At 38.4% G+C, this 23,281-nt stretch overlaps 1 protein-coding gene across 2 annotated transcripts in view; it reads right to left on the bottom strand.

Annotated features, from left to right (window-relative positions):
* meis3 (Meis homeobox 3) overlaps positions 1 to 22,906 on the bottom strand; it is a 28,980-nt gene extending 6,074 nt beyond the window's left edge. Inside the window, exons 1-9 of one of the 2 annotated variants that reach the window (NM_001006781.1) lie at positions 22,349 to 22,376; positions 21,881 to 22,254; positions 18,841 to 19,043; positions 16,238 to 16,385; positions 15,162 to 15,212; positions 14,019 to 14,069; positions 11,844 to 11,993; positions 6,638 to 6,749; positions 1,897 to 2,042 (exon numbers count right to left, since the gene is read on the bottom strand). In NM_001006781.1, coding sequence (NP_001006782.1) covers positions 1,897 to 2,042; positions 6,638 to 6,749; positions 11,844 to 11,993; positions 14,019 to 14,069; positions 15,162 to 15,212; positions 16,238 to 16,385; positions 18,841 to 19,043; positions 21,881 to 21,892 — 873 coding nt within the window. In that variant the 5' untranslated portion in view covers positions 21,893 to 22,254; positions 22,349 to 22,376. Of the gene's footprint in view, positions 1 to 1,896; positions 2,043 to 6,637; positions 6,750 to 11,843; positions 11,994 to 14,018; positions 14,070 to 15,161; positions 15,213 to 16,237; positions 16,386 to 18,840; positions 19,044 to 21,880 lie in introns of both variants that reach the window. The other variant, XM_012968235.3, reaches the window with a different exon arrangement.
* Positions 22,907 to 23,281: the final 375 nt, after the last annotated feature.

Genomic DNA, 23,281 nt, shown 5'->3' with positions numbered 1-23,281 from the left:
ACAATACATTATATGCAGACGGTATGACTAGCCTGTCTTTTACCAGGGTGACATCTGGACCAGGCTATTTTATAGAAACACCCTATGTTAATAAATCCCTAAAAGACAATGGTTTAAAAACTGTCTGGTCTGGTTCCCATAGGGGGGTCTGGTATAAAGGCCAATTAGGATGATATTTGAGGGTGAAGGCTTCCAGTGACAAACTGGAACGTCAGGGATGTGACAATAATGACCACATTATATATTTCTGTAACCTCTTTAAGAGCAAAGGGGTTCCCACCAAATGTTTGACCAAAATATACATATATAGCCAAGACTTTAGTGTCCTTTACAACAAGTAGCAGAACTGTACATGTACAGAATATAGATGTATAGTTTTGCTATACTATTAAAGCCTTTCTTGTACTAAAAAACACTTTAGGGGAGATTTATCAACGTTCAAGTTTGAATTTGGATTATGGTTTAAAAACTCAAATTCAATGAAAACTTGAATGTAAAATCTTTCTGTCCTAGGCATAGTTAAGCCATATTTCCAAGTTTTTTTTTCAAGTTTGTAAACTTGAAAATTTGAGGTATGAGTTTTTTTATTTGAACGAGTTTTGTTTATTAATAAATAAGCAAGCACATGCACATTTATTCGATTTAGAATAACACATTTGAATTTACTCGAAAATTGATAAATAAGCCCAATAAACTAGCAATTGCTACCATATAGGATGCTGTATTTGAAATGATTCCTGCAACGTATTCTCAGAGATCGGTCTCTTGATTTTTCTACCCAGTGCTTTCTGCTAAGAAGGTTCAGGGTAATTACCTAGAATTGATTACCCGTTTACCAGCTTCTAATAGGTTTATAGCTTTGACAATTAGTAACTAATTGGTCATTGTTCATTAACTTTGCTTTGTTTAACTAGGCAAGGACAAGCTTCCTTCTGACTAATTGTTTCTCTCTACCTCGCAAGCTGAAATTTTGCCCGAGGCTCCCTCAATGGGTTAGAACAGTAGAGATTCAAAGCTTTTATTCTGCGCTTTGGTAAATTTTAATTGGAACTGTTCTACACTGGCAAACTAGACAGGTTTCTATAGAGAAGATGAAGGCAGAGTAATATTGTTTTTATAGTCATGGGGATTATTACCCTAACACAACATTCTCTTAATATTTAATATAACTCTTTATAACTGCATATATAACTGCATATCTAGGTGTTCGGTCTGATGAATGGAAAGCCAGAGTCATTTTATAGCACGTGATTTTTTTTTTTTTAACAGGTTGTTAGGAAGCAAGTTTACTTTCACTCCAAATGTCCAGCTGTTTCTTATCAGGTATGACACAGGAAATCTGCTTATTTGCGCCAAAACTAAACAGTTGTGCATTTTGAAACTGGGCCAAGAAGATAGTCTAAAAGGTACTTAAGCTTTTGTGCAATGGTGACAAAGATTCTAAAAATGCCTTTTAATTCAGAAGGATTAACATGTGATGGTCAGGAACAGTAGTGGGAAAATGCCGCCTTCTGCATTCTTCTGTACTAAAAGTTATTTTAAGACCAATTTGTTGCTGCAGGAATGGCAACAAAGCACTAGGTGTGCAATTGCCCTTAATGAATGACAAATTGAACACTTCATGTCACAGCTTAAGTGAAATGAATGGATCATATTTAATTGGTTGCTCTAATGAGGAATAATATTACAGCTCCAAGTCATATAAATAAAAAAGAGAAGGTTTGTCTCTTGCTCTATGGCTAACTGGTATAGAAAGAATGATGGAATACATATCAATGGCCTTTTCTCTGTCTGTTAAAACTATTATACTGGACATATAATTACAGAAGGAGCATAACACTGAGCCATATATGCAGCATCCCCATAAACAGTGTCATACAGACTCCATGGCCTTACCGAGAGGTGCTGAAAGAGCCACGCCCTCATTATGTTTGTGGCAACTTTGGGAAAAATGCCTCTTTTTTTGTTCCTCTTCTTGTCTCTATCTAAGTCGTCGTCATCCCCTGTGCTCGGCGATGCCACACTGTTATCCATACAGTCACCTGTGGGAGAGACACAACATAAAGTGAATGGAGACATAATTGTTAGCTACAAACAGCAGTTATTCTGTATATGCAAGGCCCATACCTTGCTACTAAAAGCTGATCTAACATCCACAAGGGTATGGTAGAGGTATGGCCTAGTTTTCTCTTAGGTCTCTATAGAGTCAGCAGCCTATTTATGGTTCATGATTTCAGACCATGGTTATTTCTTACTTTTAATGTGAATATACTTTCACCTTTGTAACTAATCTGTGGACATCCCTTTCAGATTGCACACAATTTGCTGCCTTGTAAGATTTCTTTCTTCCTGCCCAGGCAAACACACAGCCTCCTGTCTTATAAACATAAATCAGAGGGGGGGAGTCTGGGGGACCAAATAACAGCTGCTCAGCTCCAATAACCTGCGGCAAAATAAGAGCTTAAAAGCTTGCCTGGAGGGGAGGTAAATTATGTATCAGAGTTGTGCCTTCTTTGGCCTGTGTTACAAGGTCTCACTGAGCTCCATCTCACCTCTTCAACACCCCCATCTTCTTCTATTCATCTGGTTGACTTTCCTATGCAAAATCTTGCCTTACTGATGTGCTCTCATAATGCTAAACATCATGAACAAAGGGATGTACAGAACAAAGGCTTCACATGTACAGAGGGATAGGGATAAGGCCGAGAGGGTTTAATTGGGTTCTAATAAGGATAAGGGTCACTTGGGGGTGAGTCCTCAGATTGGTCAACATAAGAGATAGGTGTCAGTGCAATGGAATGGGACAGAAAAAAAGATGAATTCTCTAGCCAAGGATTCGCACTACTGGACAATTCAGCATACTATATTGGTACTTAACTTGGATATTGACTGACAGAAAATAACTAAAACATGGGTGTGCACTATAATCCAACAATTGCATGTAGCCATTCTGATCTAATTGAATTATACTAGCTTGCAGTATATCACTTTAGACCTGGACCACATGACTGACTATTTCACCTTTTCGTTATCTATCTTATCACAGATTTTGTTATGTATCGACAAATTGCGAATGATTGCCGTGTCAGCCTGTGTGTAGCCATTCTATGCCATACAAAAGCATAACCCAGCAGTTTGGAGCCAAGAGGCTAGGCTTGATATAACATTCTGTGCACAGCAACTCTTATAGTGCATAGTACACCCTGGGCAAGAATACTTTGGCATTTCCCTAGTGACAAGCAAGCATCACTGAGGAAACGCTACTGGCAGCATTCTTGAGTTATACTTGCTCATCTGGCTGCAGCCATAAAAGCCTCTGCCAAGCATTTTTTAACTGTCTTACAATACTTAAATAAACCTATATTTTATCCTAACTGGAAGGGATACTATCATTCCAAAGTATGCTTTTTTTAAAAAAAAAAAAAATAAATAAAATTCAATTTTTAGGCACTTCTCCTAAATAATGATGGGTTTCCTATTACACTCTACGAAGATTCCTTGATAGTATCCCAGGACCATCTCCATATACAATACCCCAAAACACATGGCAGAATAAATGCAGTGGAATTTTTATGTGTAATATCCCAGGGCATATGACAACTTACTTATTTAATTTATAATACATAATAGAATATATAATAAAATAAATACAGCACCAAGTTCCCCTGAACACATTGCAGGATAAATGCTGTGCCAATTTTACGTATAATACCTCCTAGAACATTAAATGATAAAAAAAGTTCCAATTCAATGTATAATATCTCTGCCCTGTGTTGGTAGAAATGTTGTTAGTGTTGGTTTAGGTAGCCAGCCCGATCCTTCATTACTTTCTACCTACGCACTCTCTCTTTTATTCAATCTAAATATTTATTTGTAAAAATAATTCATTTTAATTAGAAAAATTCCAACTTATATAAGCAACAGTAATAGGGGCACACAATTTTTTTAAAATTCTACTAGCCTCTTGGAAAGAACCTTCATTTACAAAATTAACTGAAAAAATGGCAGCTGCTTCAGGTTTTCTTCATGTGGATCCTCTTGCCTATAGTACACTATATTCCAGAGAGAATAATGCTGTCTATGACACTACATCAAGTATAGAACACATAGTTCCTAGTTGTCATTGCATACCTGTTATTTTATACCATGAGCATCATAATTCCTATTTAAAATAATTGTAAGTGGCTACCAGTAATTTAAGATCGACTGATGCTGTTCCTGAGAGGACTGCACTGATAACAATGCTTTGTGTGCCAGGTTACTTTTGGGTGACACTAGTCACAAAATAAAGGTTTTTTTGTGACTGAAAACAACACATCAGATTGTGAGAATTAGCATTGTTCTAAGGAAAAAATGTGAAAAAGTTCCATCCATCCTGATATCTTGGTCATCTATGGCTGTAAGAAGCAGCTAGGGACAGATGGGCTATCTGAGGCTGTTATATAACTCCCCAAACTTTTAAAATATATACTTTTATAAAATATCTCGTAAGCCACCAAAAAAGGAATACAGTAGAATCTAGACTATGTGATGATGATGACGACGATGATGAAATAATCCCCCTAATTGCTGGTCCATGTCCCACAAAGTCATGCCCTGCTAATCACAACTCTTCTATGAAACTGTCCCTGTTGTACTGTATCCTGTTTTGTTCCACGGACTAAATATATATAGCTATATATACACACTAAGTCTCTGGTTATGTTACAGCCAGCGCAACTCCCCAAGTTGTTTATTTTACACTAATCCCGTTTACATACTGCAAGAAGTGACTGAATGAAGGAGAAGTGGTGAGGGGTAGGAGAGTGGGGAAAGGGATACCAGATCTAGGGGCTGATGGGAGGACCCCCCCAAGGATTATTCTGTGATTAACCAACACTCCCTGTGGCTTTATGGCAACCCTCGCTGTGAGTCAATGAAGCAGACAGGCAGTGAAGCAGCATGGGGAGGGGGAAAGGAAGAGGGAGCTTGCTAAAGGGTGGAGGGGGCACAAAGATTTATGAATGAGAGGCAGCTTACAGAGATGAGAAAAAAAATCTTAGGCAGCTGAGTTAAAGCACAGTACTGACTCCACACTTTTATCTGATGACCTTGAAGTTTGGAAGGAGGGGGCTCAGTAGGGGAGGGGTATAGGTTTGGCAGAGGGAGAAAGACAAGCTGTGATTTCTATACAGCCAGAGGGGCCTGCAGATCAGATATACACTCAGATCTTTCTTGTAGCTATACTTATATAGTTCTACCAGCATTTCATAGAAAAAGGAGTGACAGTGTTTTGATGGCTCACCATTATTAAAGTAGAAACAGTCTAAACTGCTGAACTACCAGAAGAAATGCCATACTGCGCTCATGCACTAGAGCCAAACAATGGCTTGCAGACTGCAGTCATTTCAGGTGTCCATTAAAAGGTTTCCCTTCTAGATTATGACATTTTTTACTATTAATAAATGCCTCCTTTGGCAAATAATTGTATCTCCAAATTGTCTTCCTTATTAAGTTAAATCTGTTTTGATGTCCATTGAGTGGTTGGATTTTGGGTTAACTGAGTTGTCCCATACAAATATCAAACCATACAAAGTGCAGAGATTGTCATGCTTACTATTTCCTGGTTTCAAAATGTGCCAATCATCTTATAATAGCTTTACATACTATGTAAATGCTTTGCCCAAAACGTATGTATTGGTAACAAGCAGATTGGGGTGTTTTGACTGCTTCTGTATTTGGCCTTATTAGAAATTAAACCTGGTCAGATCTGCAAAGAAACCCAAAGATCAATGCAATCAACATGCTATACAAATTTAGCTGCCAGTGGAATAGTTGGCATAATAAACAACATTCATCTGCATCAAAGAGCTTTTGAGAAGGAAGCCTTTTCTACAGCCCAAAGTCATCATCTAAAATGCACAAAATGAGCACCTTGCTAAACTAGTGTGCTTATGGCACATAAAAATGTCTGGAGCAATCACATAAGAGACCTTTGGAAAAAAAGCTATCATATAAAGAATATCCTGCTATTTGTTGTGCACAGGCTACAGAATGGAGTCAGCCATATATCAACAAAACCTAGAAGTGAATATGCCCTGGTCAGGGAAATAGCTGAAGCTATAAACAAGCTGACAATTAGCAGGACACCGTTCAAAACTGTGCCTCGCAAACTACAATCTAACTGAAAATTGTTGGCTGAGGTCCAACACTCAGTGCATGCAAGATGGCCTAAAATATGTCTGAGCTGGAAGAGTTCTGCACAGCAGTGTGGGAGAAAATCCCCAAGTTACAAGAGCTCTTAGTCGGCTACAGGAAACATTTGGAAGTTGCTAATTCTGCCAAAGACGGTGTAACAAAATATTGACTTAAAGGTTTCTAAACTTTTGTGCATGCCATATTTGATTTTCCACTCTTTTCAATGTGTTATCAACTGTGCCAAGGTGGCAAAAGCAGCAAGAGTAATGCAGCACATTATGCACACACATTATGCATGCTACACAGACACGAGCATTGCAGCAACTGAAGAATATTGACTTCATAGACAAGGTGGTCTATTCATGAATTGGTCTTGCAACACCTGTGTGAAAAAAGATTAAATCCACAACAAACATTTAAAGGGTAAAGTGCGTGGGACAGAAATCAATGCTTGTCTTACCCTGTTCACTGGAATTATCTCCACTTTGGGAAGCTAGCCCTCCGCTGGAAGGACCCGGTGTACCTGAGTGAGTCGAGCCTGTCTCGTCATGATCTCGTATCCATGAGTTATTCTGAGGGCACAAAATGTACATATTAGTTTCTGTAACAAGCCATCCCCAAAATTAAACTGAAGGGATCTTAAAATGTAGTAAACAAAGTATTTTGAGTCTCAAAGGGGTATAATTGTTCTCAAAACACATGTAGGCCCAGCATCAGCGGAGTAAAAAGTCCTGGGCATAAAAATTATATTTGAAAATAATGATATTTGTCTTTTTTGTACATGTATTTTTGTTATTGGCGTCTTTATTCTTATATAGTTCTAATAATTGCATAGAGCTCTGTATAAGGATTTGGCACTACAAGCCACTAACCTTAAAATGCAGGAGAGGCCGAGTCCCACAACCTTTTTTCCATGAACAACAATGAAGTAAAACACGGTCTCCTATATATAATGAAGTCACTAAGTTTGCCTAGGATCAGTAACCCATAGCAACCAATAAGACGTCTGATTTTAAACAGGTAACTGCTATATTTTACCTGCTGATTGGTTGCTATGTGTTACTGCTCCTCTCTAGGCCAACTTAGTGCCTTATATTACATAACCTCAAATGTGTGGCTAGCTAGAAAAGGACTGCAATACATGCTAGGCCAGCCATTGGGGTCACACAGATAGTGATAATCTAGGGTGGCACTAGAATGACCATTTTATATTGGAGTAAATACCTGAAGCACACACATTGTAGTAAAATTGTTTAAATCCACTTGCACCACTTTCCATTTATTCAAATGGGAAACTGTGTCATTTTCCAGTTCTGCCATGCATTTCCCATTTAAGTGAATATGAAGTAGCAGTAGCAGATTCAGTCTCTTCTGTGCCAGTTTAAATATGGCCAATTTATACAGCAGTCTATAGATACCACACATTCACAGACGTGGCCAGGGGTTGGTGACAAATATGGGACATAAATATAAAACGTAAAAGATTACACCAAAGTGACTTTGCTCATGAAAATAGCTGTGTACCTCATTGATAAGCATTTGATTTATCTTTTTGTCACATCTAGGAGGGCATGCACCCCGAAATAAGAATAAAAATCTCCTGTACACACTGGACAGAACCTGACTTTTTGGTAGCCCTTTATGTTAGAGCTTTTTGAAATCCAGAACACCAGAGAGATAAGGAGAGAATGAAAGACAATCCTCTCCATTCTTGAGATGTAAGGGGTCATTTTCATTTGTACATACACCCCCTCTGGGAGCTGAAATGACCCTTGCTGACCCTTTAATCCTGCATTCAAAGGCACTTGCTGCCTTAAGGCTCTGGCTGGGCGCCTTTTCCCCTGTGGAGTGTAGTTAGCTGCTGCTTTCAGGTGATCACAGAAAGCTTTGGGTTCCAGCTGGGTAGGTTTGGATATAACAGCGTTGTGACCCTTTACCCTGTCCTGCTTAACCTTGAGGTACATATAAGGAGAACCCCAGATTCACAGTGGGATAAGGAAAGAGTGTGCAGGCGCCTTGCAACCCATGGGAAGGAAAGCTCTGAAGAGCACAGATTTCTTATTGAAAAGCTCCAGGGGGGTTGGTGAAGACATGAAATGTAAATGAAGTACAGACACAGAGGGCTTTGAAATGTTAACAGCACCTACTCTGTAACTCCAAAATGGAAACTAAAGTTTACCAATAGCAATGCTATGTTTATGGGATAGCCTCAATTAGGGCCATAATGTACTAAGGGCAGTGGCTTGTTTAGGGGTTAGTCAGTGAAATAGTCAAAATATACTAATGACAGTGACATATTTATGGGTCTTCCAGTGGCCAAAGTATACATATTATAATGCCTAGCAAATAAGACCCTCCTGTGGCCAATGTGTATTACTGTGGACAAATGGGTACCAAGTGTATACTAATAGTAGTGCAATGCTTGTATGTTGCTGTCCAGGGAAAAGTTGTCTAACTGAAGTGGTATTTGGTCAGTCCCTTGAACAACTAGACACATTAATGACTATTAGAGGTTTGTGCTATTTAATACTTGAGTAATATCACTCCCCTAAGATGTTTACAGGGTATTATGACATATGTATTATGTTAAAGTACATTTATAAATACAAACCGCCATTGATTTTAATGGCAACCACCTGTCACTCAAGCCACAGTTCTACTATTTTAACTACTGTTTAATGAAACTGTATGGGAAGCTGCCTGCTCTTGGAGCTACCAAATATTGACCAGCAAGATCTCTTTGTTGCACTGAGCAGTGTCAAACTGGGAGAGTCTGAGTGTTTTATTGCCCCTGTATATTTAATCGTTCTGTTTCTTTGGGCCAGCAGACAGATTGAATCGAAACTGCAGGAAGAGGGGCTGAGACTTTGCTGATGATTCATGCACTCACTAACATGGTGCAAAGGCAGATTTGATTTTCAAGCTTGTCTGATCATCTGCAATCCTACAGGCCAAACTGCCTGACCAAGTCTGTATATGTATTGCTCTGAACTCTGTGGAGCACTGTTGCATGCACTGAGCACCATATGGGGTAAAGCAATAAGAAAATAAAGAAATGAGAAAATAAAAAAATGACATTTTATAAGAAAGTTCTTTTAAAACTAGGCTTAAAGTGAAGTAAAATAACAACTAATGCCAAAATGCTTTTTGAATCTGACATTTTTTTGGGTTCAATTGTTGTGGGGCCACATAGCTTCTAGTTACACCACTGGGTATTGCCTGCCTAAAATAATCTAGGTTATAATGTTTCTAGCAGCTGGGCTGGCATTTCTTGATCCGTGAGTCTATGGATAAAAAGGGTTAAGACTTGCTGTGCCGTGCACAGGGGTGACAAGCACACAATGGGCTGCTGCTTGGAATTTGGAATTAGTGCATTCAGCGCCAGACCTTTATCTACCCTCCTCGCTCTGTAGCCTGGAGGAATATTAAAAATGCATCAGTCTAACTATAGGCAAATGCATTCCCTGCATTAGTTTAGGCAGAAGGGGATAGAAATAAAGAGAGAAACATGGCAGACCCTTGTTATCTGAAGGGGTGCATTACTAGAAATTAATAATCTTGGGATGGGACTCATTAATTATGCATTTACTAGCTGAGCCTGTATTTTGCCCTTCCTCACAAACAATTTCTTTATGAAGCAAGTATAGCTCAAAGAAAGCTGGTATTGCATTACATTTTACAAATGCATGTTCTTACATATGTGTGTGGGAGGGTAAATATGTGTGTAAGGGAACACATTCAGTAAGGATATATATATATATATATATATATATATATAAAGAAGCAATGGAGGCGATGTGACTGAAGAGATAGAATACAATTTAGATGAATATGGATTGTCTACCATCCTAGTAATTGCACCCAGATGTGCAACATTTGTACTAAATACTTTAGTTGGAGAAGGGACATATGGGCCCAGGGGAATAGCTATAGAGCAGCGCTGTCCAACTTCTGCGGTGCCGAGGGCCGGAATTTCTCTCGAATACATGGTGGAGGGCCGCTAATGGAAGCCAGTTTTGGCCACTCCCCCATTTTAAACCACACCCATTTTATCACAATGGTCGCTGCAGGGATATCAACCATCATTCATATGTTAAAGAATGATATTATGTCATATTAAGACACACCCTTAAATCCATATGCCGCCTCCTCCCCTATGGATAGCACAGCAACCCCCAGCATATAATTACACACCTTAGGGACCATTTAATGGCTATTTCCAACTGCTAACAAACTCCCAGAACAAACCCCTGCCAGGTTCACCTCCCACAGGCAGCATAGGGTAGGCAGAATATGGCACACACAGGCAGCATTCTGCCTTTCCTATGCTGCCTGTGTGTGCCATACTCTGCCTGCCTTATGCTGCCTATGTGCCATACTCTGCCTACCCTATGCTGCCTATACACAGGCAGCATAGTCCAGGCAGTACATACAATGTCTGAGGTGTGAATAGGTGAACAATGTGAGTGATTACAGCCTGAGCCTGAGGTGTGAACACTGCAGGGGGTGAACAATACAGAGATTAAAAGGTGTGAACAACACAGGGGATTACATTTTTAAACAATACAGAGGGATTACAGCCTGAATCTGAGGTGATAACTATGCAGGGGGCCAGTTAAGGTTAGTACTGATACCATTTTAAGCCATCAAAGCAGCCAGACAGGTGGGGGGCCACACAGAGGGGGGTCGAGGGCCGCATGCGGCCCGCGGGCCGCCAGTTGGACAGCACTGCTATAGAGGATGCAGACCCTGTGACTTTTTGGAGGCCCTGGAACCATGGATTTCAAAAAGCTCTAACATAAAGGGCTACTAAAAAGTCAGGTTCTGTCTGTGTCCAGTGTGTACAGGAGATTTTTATTCTTTTTTTGAGGTGCAAGCCTTCTTAGATGTGACAAAAAAAGTATCTTAAGTTAAGTAGAACCTGAAAATGATTTTGTTGTTGAGCCCAGTAACTTCTAGTTATAAAACTGTATAAAAAATGTATAAAGCTCCACTGTAGTCTTTATGAATGAATTAACACCATGTTTTGGGATCATGGCACTAATAACCCTTTTATGAAAGAATTTTACACTTGGATACTCATTTGCATCAAATAATTACTCGGCTTTATCAATATGTGTGTGATTCTAACCAGTGTAGCATGATATAGTGATGCTGAATGTGTTTTAAAGCTACAAGTGTGTTCACCTAATGTGAAGTAGCAAAAGTTTATGCTGCACATGGTATTTGCATGCATTACAGCAGTGATCCCCAACCTTTTTTACCTGTGAGCAACATTCATATGTAAAAAGACTTGGGGAGCAACACAACCATAAAACATGTTCCTGGAGGTACCAAATAAGGACTATTATTGGCTATTTGGTAGCCCCTATATGGACTGGCAACCTACAAGAGGCTCTGTTTGGCAGTACACCTGGTTTTTATGCAACCAAAACTTGCCCAAAAGCCAGGAATTCAGAAATAAGCACCTGCTTTGAGGCCACTGGGAGCAACATCCAAGGAGTTTGAGAGCAACATGTTGCTCACGAGCCACTGGTTGGGGATCACTGCATTACAGGATATTCCATGGTGCCTGTCAATAATACTACAATCACTGTTGCCCTATCAAATCTCAAACATCTGATATTTTAGTTGGGGGGATGCCCCATTTAAAATACGTAACAAACCTGGTCTGATAGGCTGGTGCAGGAACCTGTGAAATCTTCCAGATCAGACTTGGAAGAACCATCGCGATCATCTATAACTAAATCAATGGGCATCTTGCCTTTAAGACATGTGATATACCGATGGCAGAAATTGTCACATAGATCATGAACCTGCAAAGAATATAAAACAATTAAAATCTCATTCTTATATAATCCCAACAACTACAAATTTACTGAATGCCATGGCATCCATGCATTATTGCAAATATTCTATTTATGCATTTATTCTATTTATTCATATAGTGAGTACAGCAATATATAACACATAGCAAAATTCACAAATGTAGCTGCACACATACTATGCACAACTTGGTCAGTTCAGGCCCAGATTTGTTGTGTTGGCAGTCACCAGGACTGTAATCATTGCACTGTCCCAAAAGGTTCTGAGCTATAACCATATGCATTAAGATATATTATTTCCAGTATTGTATGCAATTTTATAACAAGATATACACTTATTTAAACACTCATCTACACAAAAGGATTTGTTCAGTATTCATCTCTTTATTTCAGATTTTGTGTGTTTTGGTGTGATAACATTGAATGTGTAGGCACCTAGTTAATCTCTTGTGTGAAGGAATTAAGATGTTTCCAACAGATAAAAGAGGTAAGAGATCACTTAATGAGTGGTCTCTGAATCAATCGTTAGTATGCAACTTGAATACAACATGTGGTTTTGTTGTTTAACTACAACTCCCATGATCCTCTGACAGAAATTGAAGTACATATTGTTATTACTAATAATGGGTTATATACTTAGATGGGAGGCATCATTCTCTGCAAGTGTGGAACTTACCCTCTAAGTACCCTTACCCCCTACCTTTGGTTCCCCCAGGCACCACTTCTTTAATCCTTCATCATTCCCAGCAGGCTGACCAAGGGAATCAAAGGGTTAATTACCACATTAACAAGAGGATTATCTGGTTACAAACCCCCAGTGCCTCTTGTATCCTTTAATGAGCTCATTAGCTTATCAAACCAGAGGGGCAACAGTGAAGAACTGCCTTTCATCTCTGCAGTCCCCTCCCCTGTTTCTCAGAGTGGTATGTGCCAGCAAAATTCATACAAAGCCTAATGGGATTCACCATATGGGAGGAGGCAGGGGAGTGTGCTTTGATTGTACAATTAACTGTTTCCTGCCTGCAGGCACATATAGCACCTGAATGTGTTTCAGTCATTTACACATGTGCATTGCATTAGCGCCAGTATTGTACGTGTGTAAACTAAAAGCTAGCAATCTAGACTGTGAGCCAGTTGCCATGCAAAAAGCTGCCAGAAAAGCCAGCTGAATATAGGAAGATGGTAATACTAATTAGAAAGGGTTTCATTTATCCTAACTTCTACAAAGAAGCATCTTGGGTTTATTTATACAATACAAGGCATGTTCTCAAATATAATTCTATTTTTATCTTTCCTTAGAAAGCAGTATAACACGTTACTTGTACTCTGGTAGCAGGGAATAGGCCGGCTTTAGATTGACTGAAAGGCTGAAGCCATCTGTTTTCTAAAATCTTGTTCTATAACATCCATTTTTGGGAGTCCAGGCAATCCCAAAAAGGGAGATAAGGCAGAAACTCCAAGAGACACCTTGCTTTTTACCTACTTGCCCACTGTCAGCAGTGGTACTGCAGGGTAATAACAGACTTTAATAGACTTCCCTGTATAGATGCTACCAATATAAGGACACTTGTGAGTTACTTTTTAAGGAATAAAACAGTATATCTAAAGTAGATGTTTTGAAATAGTATGCATGCTATTGCTGGAAAAATGTGTACCTGATAACCATCCTCTGTTAATACTGAATGCTTAGTAATAAAGGAGGATTTCCAAGAAACAACATAGGATTCCAGTGTCCTGATCTCGTCCCATTCCAAGCAATCAGACATCAAGGAATGGCCTGTCTTATTTATACTTGGCAGACAGTAAAGATTGTTTATGTGGAATCGGAGAAATTCACATATCAACTCCTCCTGATTACATGCAAATGCAGGATAAAAGCTCAAGAGCTCTGCCAGCAACTCTGAGGATTAACAGCTTTGATCTCCTAAATACATCATTTGTGTTATGTTTTTCCTGCTAAAGCAAATTGTTGTAAAGTGAATGTGATACAATATGTCTCTACAGAGCAGAACGTACCTTTTCTAACTCCAACAGGTGGAATCGTAAAACTTGAATGGCTTGTATCATCTAGAAAAGAGGACAGGGAATGTTTTTAGCATGAGTCTAGTCTCAGGAGCTCACAATCTCATTTTAATTGTTGTGATTTACTCAGAAGAATGGTGGAGCTGATGAGGCCAGGATTGCAGCCCCCTTGACAATAGCACAGTTTCAGGCACATGGAAGCAATTATGACATGAAAACATATCCACTTTTTCTCTGTATAGGCTCTTGTGGGCCACAGGCTCCATGCTTCCCATTGTAAATATGGGCAGCAACTGACTACAACAGACTATATATTTTCATATTGTGGTGAAACATTTAATCAAGAGTTTTTAGCACCCTAAGGCCTACTGTCACATGATTCAATCAGATCTAGTCAACAGTCACATGCCCACTAGTGTCTACTGACCAGCAGGGAAATTGGATCATCATTTATTTATATAGCGCCAGCAAATTACGCAGCGCTTCACAATAAATTTAAACAAACAGGGATCTTAAAAAGTTTAACAAACAAGGGTATACAGAGTAACAATAGGATCATAGGGTCCTGCTCCCAAGAACTTACAATCTACAGGGGTTAGAGGAACATTGAAACAAAAGGAATGTGGATACTGATTGATGATACATATATAAATGTCTGATCAGTTAAGATACATTGCATATGCTTCCCTAAACAGATGGGTCTTTAGGGAGCGTTTGAAGGTTTGGAAGGAAGGGGAGAGTCTGATGGGCCGAGGCAAAGAGTTCCAGAGACAAATAATTATTACAATAATTATAAGACCTGTCCAATCTGCCATTAAAAGGTACTTTTCTTGTTTTTTTTTGCATGATTTTAGTCTGGTCTTATTTCCAACCCCCTGCAGTGTGACACATAAACACAGATTCTTGTCTACAAAGTGAATGATAATCAGAAAGTCCCATGGAGATCATAATAAACAAATAATATCTTTCCTATCCTGTGCTCAGGTTTTAAAAAAACAAACCTAATTATTATATAACAAACAACATATTGTACAATAGCAGAAGGGTATTTACAAGAAAACACAGAAATCCAAGCTAAGGCACAAAAACCTACAATCTTACAATCAGTAATTTAATAATTATAAAAGTTCCTCTTACCAAACTGTCCAGCTCTGGGTTGGAAGAGAAAAGGGGTTTTTCTGTTCTGACCTGGAAATACAGAATAAAATATGTATTTGTTTGGCTCATTGAATAGAAAGCCCTCTGTCCCTAAGGCTGTCCTCTCAACCCCTACTCTCCTTTTTATACCAGATAAACTTTTCTTCTTTATTTCCCAATAATCGATTAAACTGTTGATGGTGATGCTGTGTGTATTCCTAAAGGATAGATTACCCTGGCAAACGAATCCAACCTCTCCTCTCTACAGCAGAATACAACATCCTTCCTTTTAAGTCTTAAATCCTCTCCGTTTTCCCATCCATAAAACATAAACTCAGAGACCTGATTCCTTTTCTATATGTTAAGTTCAAGAAGAAACATTTGCTGGGAGCACTGAGAGTGATCTTGTGTTTTAGCGTTTTTTTCCTTTTTTATTGATTTTTCCCCCTTGCTCTGAGATTTTTATAAGCTAAAGAAAAAATTCTGTTTAACCTATTGTGTTTCAAAATTGAGAACGCAGTCAGTAATAATCTCACAGAAATGTTGTTGCTATTTTGGCTTCACATGGTCTGACTACATTTACCCACTCTGGTGATTATTTTTAAGAAAAGAAATGTCAAAATGAGGCTTACTGAGGATGCTGGAAAAAGTCATAAATGTCTTTCTGTTTAGAAAGAAAAAACTTTTGGAATGCATTTTATTCCTAATTTAAACTCTGCAGCCTAGTAATTCTTTGCAGATATCTATCTTGTAAAATTATTTTGCAAACAGTTAATTATTGCAGCTCCTTGTCATTTCTACAGCTTGTTCCTATTTTCCTCACTCATGTGGATGACATACGAATCCCTTTCTTGTCTGTGCATGCTCCTTGTGCACAAAGTGCTGTACATCTTGAAGATCTCTTCATTTATCTGCTGTTTAGTTTGGGAAGTACATACTGGAGAGGCTTTGGGGGAACACAATATCACATACAAGATTCTGTTTACAGGCAAGGGCTTTTGCTTTAAAGGCCACACAACACACTGTTGCAAGTCAGTCACCTGGCTGTATATGGAGGTACAGAAAGAAAAACTAACCTGTTTGGCAAAAACAGCGATATCTTCGTTAAAAGAATCTGAAGAGCAAACATCACCCCCTGGGAATGACCCTGAATTGTCGCGGGGGGAACACGTAGCCAATTCGCACTTCTCGAACACCAAAGCCAGCAGAGGAAACAGAGGGTGCCTATAGAAGATGTGGGAAAGTTATCAGCATGTCTGCTGGGAGTGCCACATTAGGGTGAAAAAAGCCAACATAGCAGAGCCCTCACCATAAGGCATCTCAGTACTAGTAGATACTTGCACTAAAGCCAACTGAAGTATTTGTTGTTAACAATACAGACATAAATAAAAAATACCATCCTTTTTGCATAAACACAGTGTGAATCCAACTGCAGTTTCTCATGCATGCTACAGGAATTGCGACTTATTAGTGACATTAATTTATAGCTTTATGTGACGTTCTGAAAGTGGGTTGTGTCTGAGGGTGTATGTACACACATATGTGGGCATCAAAAGCACATACACAGACCGATATACACGTTGTTCCTTCATTTGATTATTTGTATTTCCTATATGCATCATTTTTATGATTAGCTCAGTGTATAGCTATCTACCGCCGTGTGACTATCAATCTGATGCTGTCTGCCACTATATATTTATATATAAGCTCTAAACAGTGCTGGACAGCCAGGTTCATACAAGATCTATGATGAAAAAAAATTCAAAACAAGATATGAGACCAGGTTTTTTTTATTCCATTTGTATGGATTCCACTATAAGAAGTAAATATAAAAAACATGTTTGTATAAGTGCATATGTCTGGATGTGAGCAGGCATCTCTGTGTGCAAGAACATACATTTTATATATTTTAAATATGCATGTACCAAGTTCTAGCATATACAAAACGTATTATCTTTTATAAAAAAAAATGGTGGGGTATATGTATTTACACACATATTTCTGTTTATATATAATGTGAACCTACATACACGCTCAGGCACACACTGTGATGTAAATATGTGTAAGAAATAGTGACTGCATTATATGAAATTTCACTCTGCCTTTAAAGCCCACAAATAAGGAATCTTAAATAATTATGAATTGCCTTTTCAATTAGATTGCAAGTTTTGAGGGTCAGTTGGTTGGAGTTTGAGGAATCTCTCGCATTATTTCACACACTGTTTACATGAACTGACTGAGGATAAACTGCACTGTCCCCAGTGCATTACTTCCACATTTCTAATGTAAACATTCCTCATTCTGCTGATGCCTTAATGACATATGCAATCTTTTAACTCTTTAGCTGCATGCCGCCATTTTCAATAAAGGGTATGTAAAACTGATCCAAAATCTTTTTTAAAGCTATTACTAAAAAAAAAAAATCCACAGGAGTCCTTGACCACCTTTAACCATTAGCCAGTCAATGTTAAAATATGTATTTGTATAGCTTCTAACTTGCCAAGGATTGAGGAGCGATTAAGAACAATATATCCAAATCCACATGCACATTCTCTGTATATTAAAGGTAAATAACAAATACACGCAGCACTTGAATCTAGGTTTTATTCACTAAAGTTATGTGAGCCTCGCATCAGTAAGAGCGGGCTCCTGTAATCTAATGCTTCGGTTATAATAAAGAAATATGTTCTGGAGACATGGTTGAGAATTACCAGGACCGATCTACAGAATCCAGACGCCTGGCCTGCTATACGGTTAAAGATCAAACTCGAGCTGCAGAGAATTCTATATTCCAACATAACCGCAACCAAAAAAAAGAGAACTACTATAAAATAGTTGTTTGCTTCTATTTATCTAGTTATTCAGTGCTACTAGTTCTTATAATGCACAGAGTGAACCTGCCCATATTATGTACAGGCAGGACATTGCTAAACTGCCAGGCACATTATAAATATCAATGCACTGAATATATTTCCAGAGACACCCATTTGCTTGAGTAAATGATTTACACATAAAGCAACAAAATGTTGGGTAGAGACAGTGACAATATTTTGAGAATTTACAGCTTGGTGGAAACATTGGTTTATGAGAAAAGAGGTGCCATACACAACAATGCCAGCCAGAATATGCAGAGAATACAGTATCCACGGCTACTGAGATAAGTATTCTATTCCAGAGTAGCCCAGGGGCAACACTACCCCAATTAACCCTTTCCCTATTTAGGGCATCACAGTCTTAGAGATATATTATAAACACTGTATTAAGCTATTGATTTTAAGATTCGTATTGCAGTATGAAATGTAACATAAGTACTCCAGTTCACACTATACTTAATTATACTTAACCTTATCCTTCACGTTATATTTATCAGTATGATTGTATAACTAAGACCTGACTGGTTAACCTCAGAATGCATCCCAACAGCAATATTGATGGTATAATCCTTTACACCCCAGGCAAATAGCCAGTACAATGGAAAACAATAAAGAGGTGTACAAGACATATACATATATAAGACACAAGCACGTTAAAAAAAGTGAATGAGCATACAGATTTCTCTATTTTTTTAATAGGAGGAGTTGAAAAGAATTCTAGTCCTGTATAGAAATATAGTGTTAAAGGACATCAGGGTATATCCAAGTAGCACCATGTGCAAGAGGCTGAGAGATATCTCACTTACCCATAAATCTCATCCTTCTCTCTTTTCAGACCATCGTTGCTGCCCATTCCAGGGGGCATTGGTACTCGGTGAGCTGCTCCTGTAGATCCATAGGGTGCACTCTGACTAAGTGAGTGGTGCTGTAGTGCTCGGCCTGTGTGGGCATCCCCAAATCCTGCCAGAGGCATCCCATCCAATCCTGGGTAATGCACCATCTCATCATACTGAGAGATGAGAAAAACACATATTAGGGGTGTCTACTTAATTATATTATTCCAATAACATGCAGTTCTTTTTCCTTATAAACACAATCTAATGGGAAAATCCAAGGGAAAAATAAAAGAACACTTTATTTTACACTCCTTGATTACTTTTTGATCCAGGTACTACATGTTACTATAAGATACACATACTCTGAGTTAAATGAGCCCTGTATTGTTAGCATGAACCTATTGCAGTAGGTTTCAGTAATGTGTACATCTACAAACTAATTACATAACAGGTATGCAATAAAAAAAATATATAATCCATGTCCGTATATTTTTTTACATGCAATAAACATAAAACATGAATTAAATAAATAACTCTACTGATCATAATATCAGATTCTAAAAAGAATTACTTAGACTCTTAATCAGTCTTGAAAAATCTGGCCTTTATTCCAAGTAACGCATATAAAGGAAACAGCTTCATTAGCTTGCAACCTACTCTTGGATATGTCCCACAGGAATACCATGCCATTTACTGAACTTAATTTCAAATACATTTGCAAAGAAAAAAAAACAGCCATTCTGCCTTATAAGTGACAATAAATAAAGTCACCCTCCTAAAATTACATGTAGATCAAAGAACTTACTGTGAAATTAATCCATAATATGATAAAATGAATAAAATGAAAAGTGCTTGATCTACATCATGTATTGCTGCATTTCTAAAACTCAACAAGTATTTTTCCATAGAACTGCTAACTCTTGAAAAACTCCTAAAAAACTATTTTAATTTTCAATTTAATTTTTCCAAATCTGCTTTAGCTAAATACTGCAATTTTACAGCGTAAAAGTAAAAGTTCTGGCATTGCACAGTAACATGACAAGCCTAGCAAAACAGGAATCCTTTAACTCCTTGCAATGCGAGTTTTGCTGTGGCCTATAAGAAAATGAAAAAGCATGATATTCCATTTGAAAGAAGTATTTAAAAATATCAAATAAAAATATAAAAACTTGCCAGTTTATCCAAGTTTAAAGCAATTCTTTACTGTGTGTTTCCTGAACACAAACACAGATACAAACTAACCAGGCGCTTAAAGCCTCCTTATTCTTCACCCTCACACTGCCATTCTTGCCCATTAAAAACCCTCTATTCATTTAATCTCACAACATTGTCGGAGATTTGCTCAGTATAAACTTTTGAGATCTGTTCAGGAACTTTTCCTGAAATCTAAATATCTGTGTTTACCCTGCAAGCTCGGATTTTCAACTTTTCCTGTTCCCTGCCCTGGAGGTTTAAAAGCAGTTGTAGAGTTTACATCCAGTGAAAAGACCGTGTGATAGGCTTTTTGGGGATTTTTTGATACAAGTAGCCCTTTTTTCCCTCTTAATACCAAAATTTAAACAGAATTCTAAGAAGGGATTTTCTAACCTCATTGGTATTTATTATGAAATAATCCTATCTTTGTTCGGTGCTCAGTACTCAGTAGAAATGTTAGTTTATAGCTTTTAGAAATAGGCTTTCATGTGTATATAAATATATATATATATATATATATATATATATATATATATATGTATGTGTTTGTGTGCTAATGTGGGTGTGAGTGTGCATACACATGCATCTGGGGCATTAAGCAATGGTTAATTTTCTATTTTTAGGCTTCATATATTTATGTTTTAAATAAATATTTGTAATCAACACCAAAGACAGTTAAATCTTTTATGCTTGTAAATCTGGCTTTTATGTGCTGAAGGGTCAGCTTCTGAAAACAGTTCAAATTGGGCTTTATTTTATTTTTACACAGAGATGAAATGGGATATGCAGGGGTAATTTAAATTTAAAGAGAGACCATTTTAATGCAAAAAGTTTTCTAACAGTGCCTATTCTCACATGCCCAAGGCTGTTTTGCAAATATATACAAACATATAAGTGTAAATCACACATTTACAGAGGCTTGCACTAGAATGCTAATTTACCTTGAACTCATTAGTAAAACTGGATTATTTGAAGAAAAGTTTAATTGTAAAGCTGCTGAGTTGTGTTGATATCTACATTTGCTTCTGTGTATGTATACACACAAACACACATACATATAAAATAAATATATATATATTATATATATATAAAATGTTCTAAGAATGTAAGTCTGTTTGCCCTGTGAACAACTGATCACACACATTTTTGCAGAATGTGCTGTAGGCTCAGGAGATAAGGATCTGCTCATTTGATCGTGTTATGTTTTGGCTGCAGGGGGAGAAATGTTAACGCCTATCGGTTGCTTAGAAAAGAAAGTTTTTAAACTTAGACTTACCGGGCAACTAACTGGCTGGGATAAACACAATGCTGCAAGCCCAATCTGACAAACCTGCCTTGCTCTATGTACTTCTGGCCCCAAAATCCCATATTCTGCCCTGCATGGGGAGCACAGGGCACCCTTAAGTACTCATTTGAGTGTTAAAATTGTAACCTAATCAGACACATTAGGTAACAAGTAAAACCTTGTGGAATCCCTTTACATCATACTTTTAATTATGTATTTGGAGTACCCAGTTCCCTATCATATGTGAGTCTGTTAGTATGATAATTTAAAAAAAATGCAAAACATGTTTTATTTCATTTTAGACATTTACTATCCTAAAAGATGTAACACACTAAATAAATTCCACTGTGTTTTCCATAAAGTAAAACTGACAAATTTACATTTGAAACAAAATTGCAGACTGCTAAAAATCTGTAACACTATAAACACAATACAAGCAGCCAAGGCGCAGCCAGTGGAACCCAGCAGAGCAGGCTCCCACCTCCAGCTGGCCTAGGGTGCATGCCAACTGGTCACAATGGAAGCACCTACCCTTTGTGCCATTCCGAGTCGGGTCCGCCTGGGAGACTTGTGGAAGAAGGGCAGCTGTTCCTGGACAAGACTGGAAGTGCCCTCAGTGCAAGGGAACAAGGTGGGACCTGAGTCCAGGGAGAAGCCCAAGCTGGAGACTGGAGCATGGAGAGCCACAGGAGCTGTGCGTTCCCCCCTCTCCTCTCTTGGTATCTTAAAGCTGCTCTTTCTGCCTGTCCATCAAGGTTGCAAGATCTGTCAAAATCCAAATGACTGATGATCTTCAGGAGCAGTGGGTGGGGGGAGTGAAGGAGGAGGGAGGTGTGCAAACGGCAGCCCCCCAAACAGCCTCCTCTCTTAGTGCTCCAGTCAGTGCACCCCCTTTCTTTGCCTTCCTGTGAGTATGGAGACAGAGATGAGATTGAGCTCCAGACAGAACAAACACAGGCTGTGTGTCAGACTGGCATGGTGCAGCAGCTCCTCTCCTACCTTCCTCCTGGAGGATGCTCAGTTCTTGCTGTGTGTAGGGGATGCTCCTGTCTCCCTCCCTCTTTCTCCAGCTCCACTACAAGCCTTCAGCAATGAGCAAATCCGGAAATAGAAGGGCCTTTAACTCCTGCACTGCTAGTGTTGGTCACTGGGCTTGTTTCTCAGCCAGCCAGTGAGCTTGGGTCCAGCCCCCTCCCCTCATCCCACACTGTGTGACTGTGCAATCCCTGCACCTACTGCCCTGCAATTAGCATTCACATCTAGCCAAATGGAGGGAATTCTTCTGCCCAGGGAAGACTGCTTGTTATCTACCCTGAAAATCCTGTTTGGCTCTACGTTATTACTTTGCTAACAAAACAACAACTGCTCTAGATTCAGAATTCACATAGACCTGAACAATACCCTGATTTTTTTGCCTTTACTGAGAAGACAGCATGAAAAGTCTGTTTGCATTTTTATATTCATGCCGTCTCCCACCAGAGTTACACAGATCTCTACACGGGGCAGCCAATTGTCCGTAATTTTTTTTCTAGGGAATTGTTAGTCATAAACACAAAAATGCATTGATCAATTCACGTTATTGTCAGTTGTCAATTATTTAAATACGCAACAAATGTATGGTATTTATTTGTAACCATGGCCACGACACAACTCTGTCTGCCTCCACTTTGTAAGGTATAGTTATTACATGGTGCATTTTCACACAATACAACTGGAACAATCTTCTCCCTATGCATGTTCCTACCTATGCATAATCAAAGACAATATAATTTTAAGCAACTTTCCCTTATTTATTAAATAACATTTTTTAAAACATATTAAATATACTTGTTAATGTAATTTTTATTAAAAGCAGTATTTGCCTGGCTGTTTACAAACTCCTAGCTCTGACTTCTGAAACAATGTAGCATAAGTCATCTGATTGCCATAAAG

This window comes from Xenopus tropicalis, chromosome 8, assembly GCF_000004195.4.
Source record: "Xenopus tropicalis strain Nigerian chromosome 8, UCB_Xtro_10.0, whole genome shotgun sequence".
NCBI classification, from domain to species: Eukaryota; Metazoa; Chordata; class Amphibia; order Anura; family Pipidae; genus Xenopus; species Xenopus tropicalis.
The sequence above is the reverse complement of the archived record's forward strand: the minus strand, read 5'-3'. Positions and strand labels throughout refer to the sequence as shown.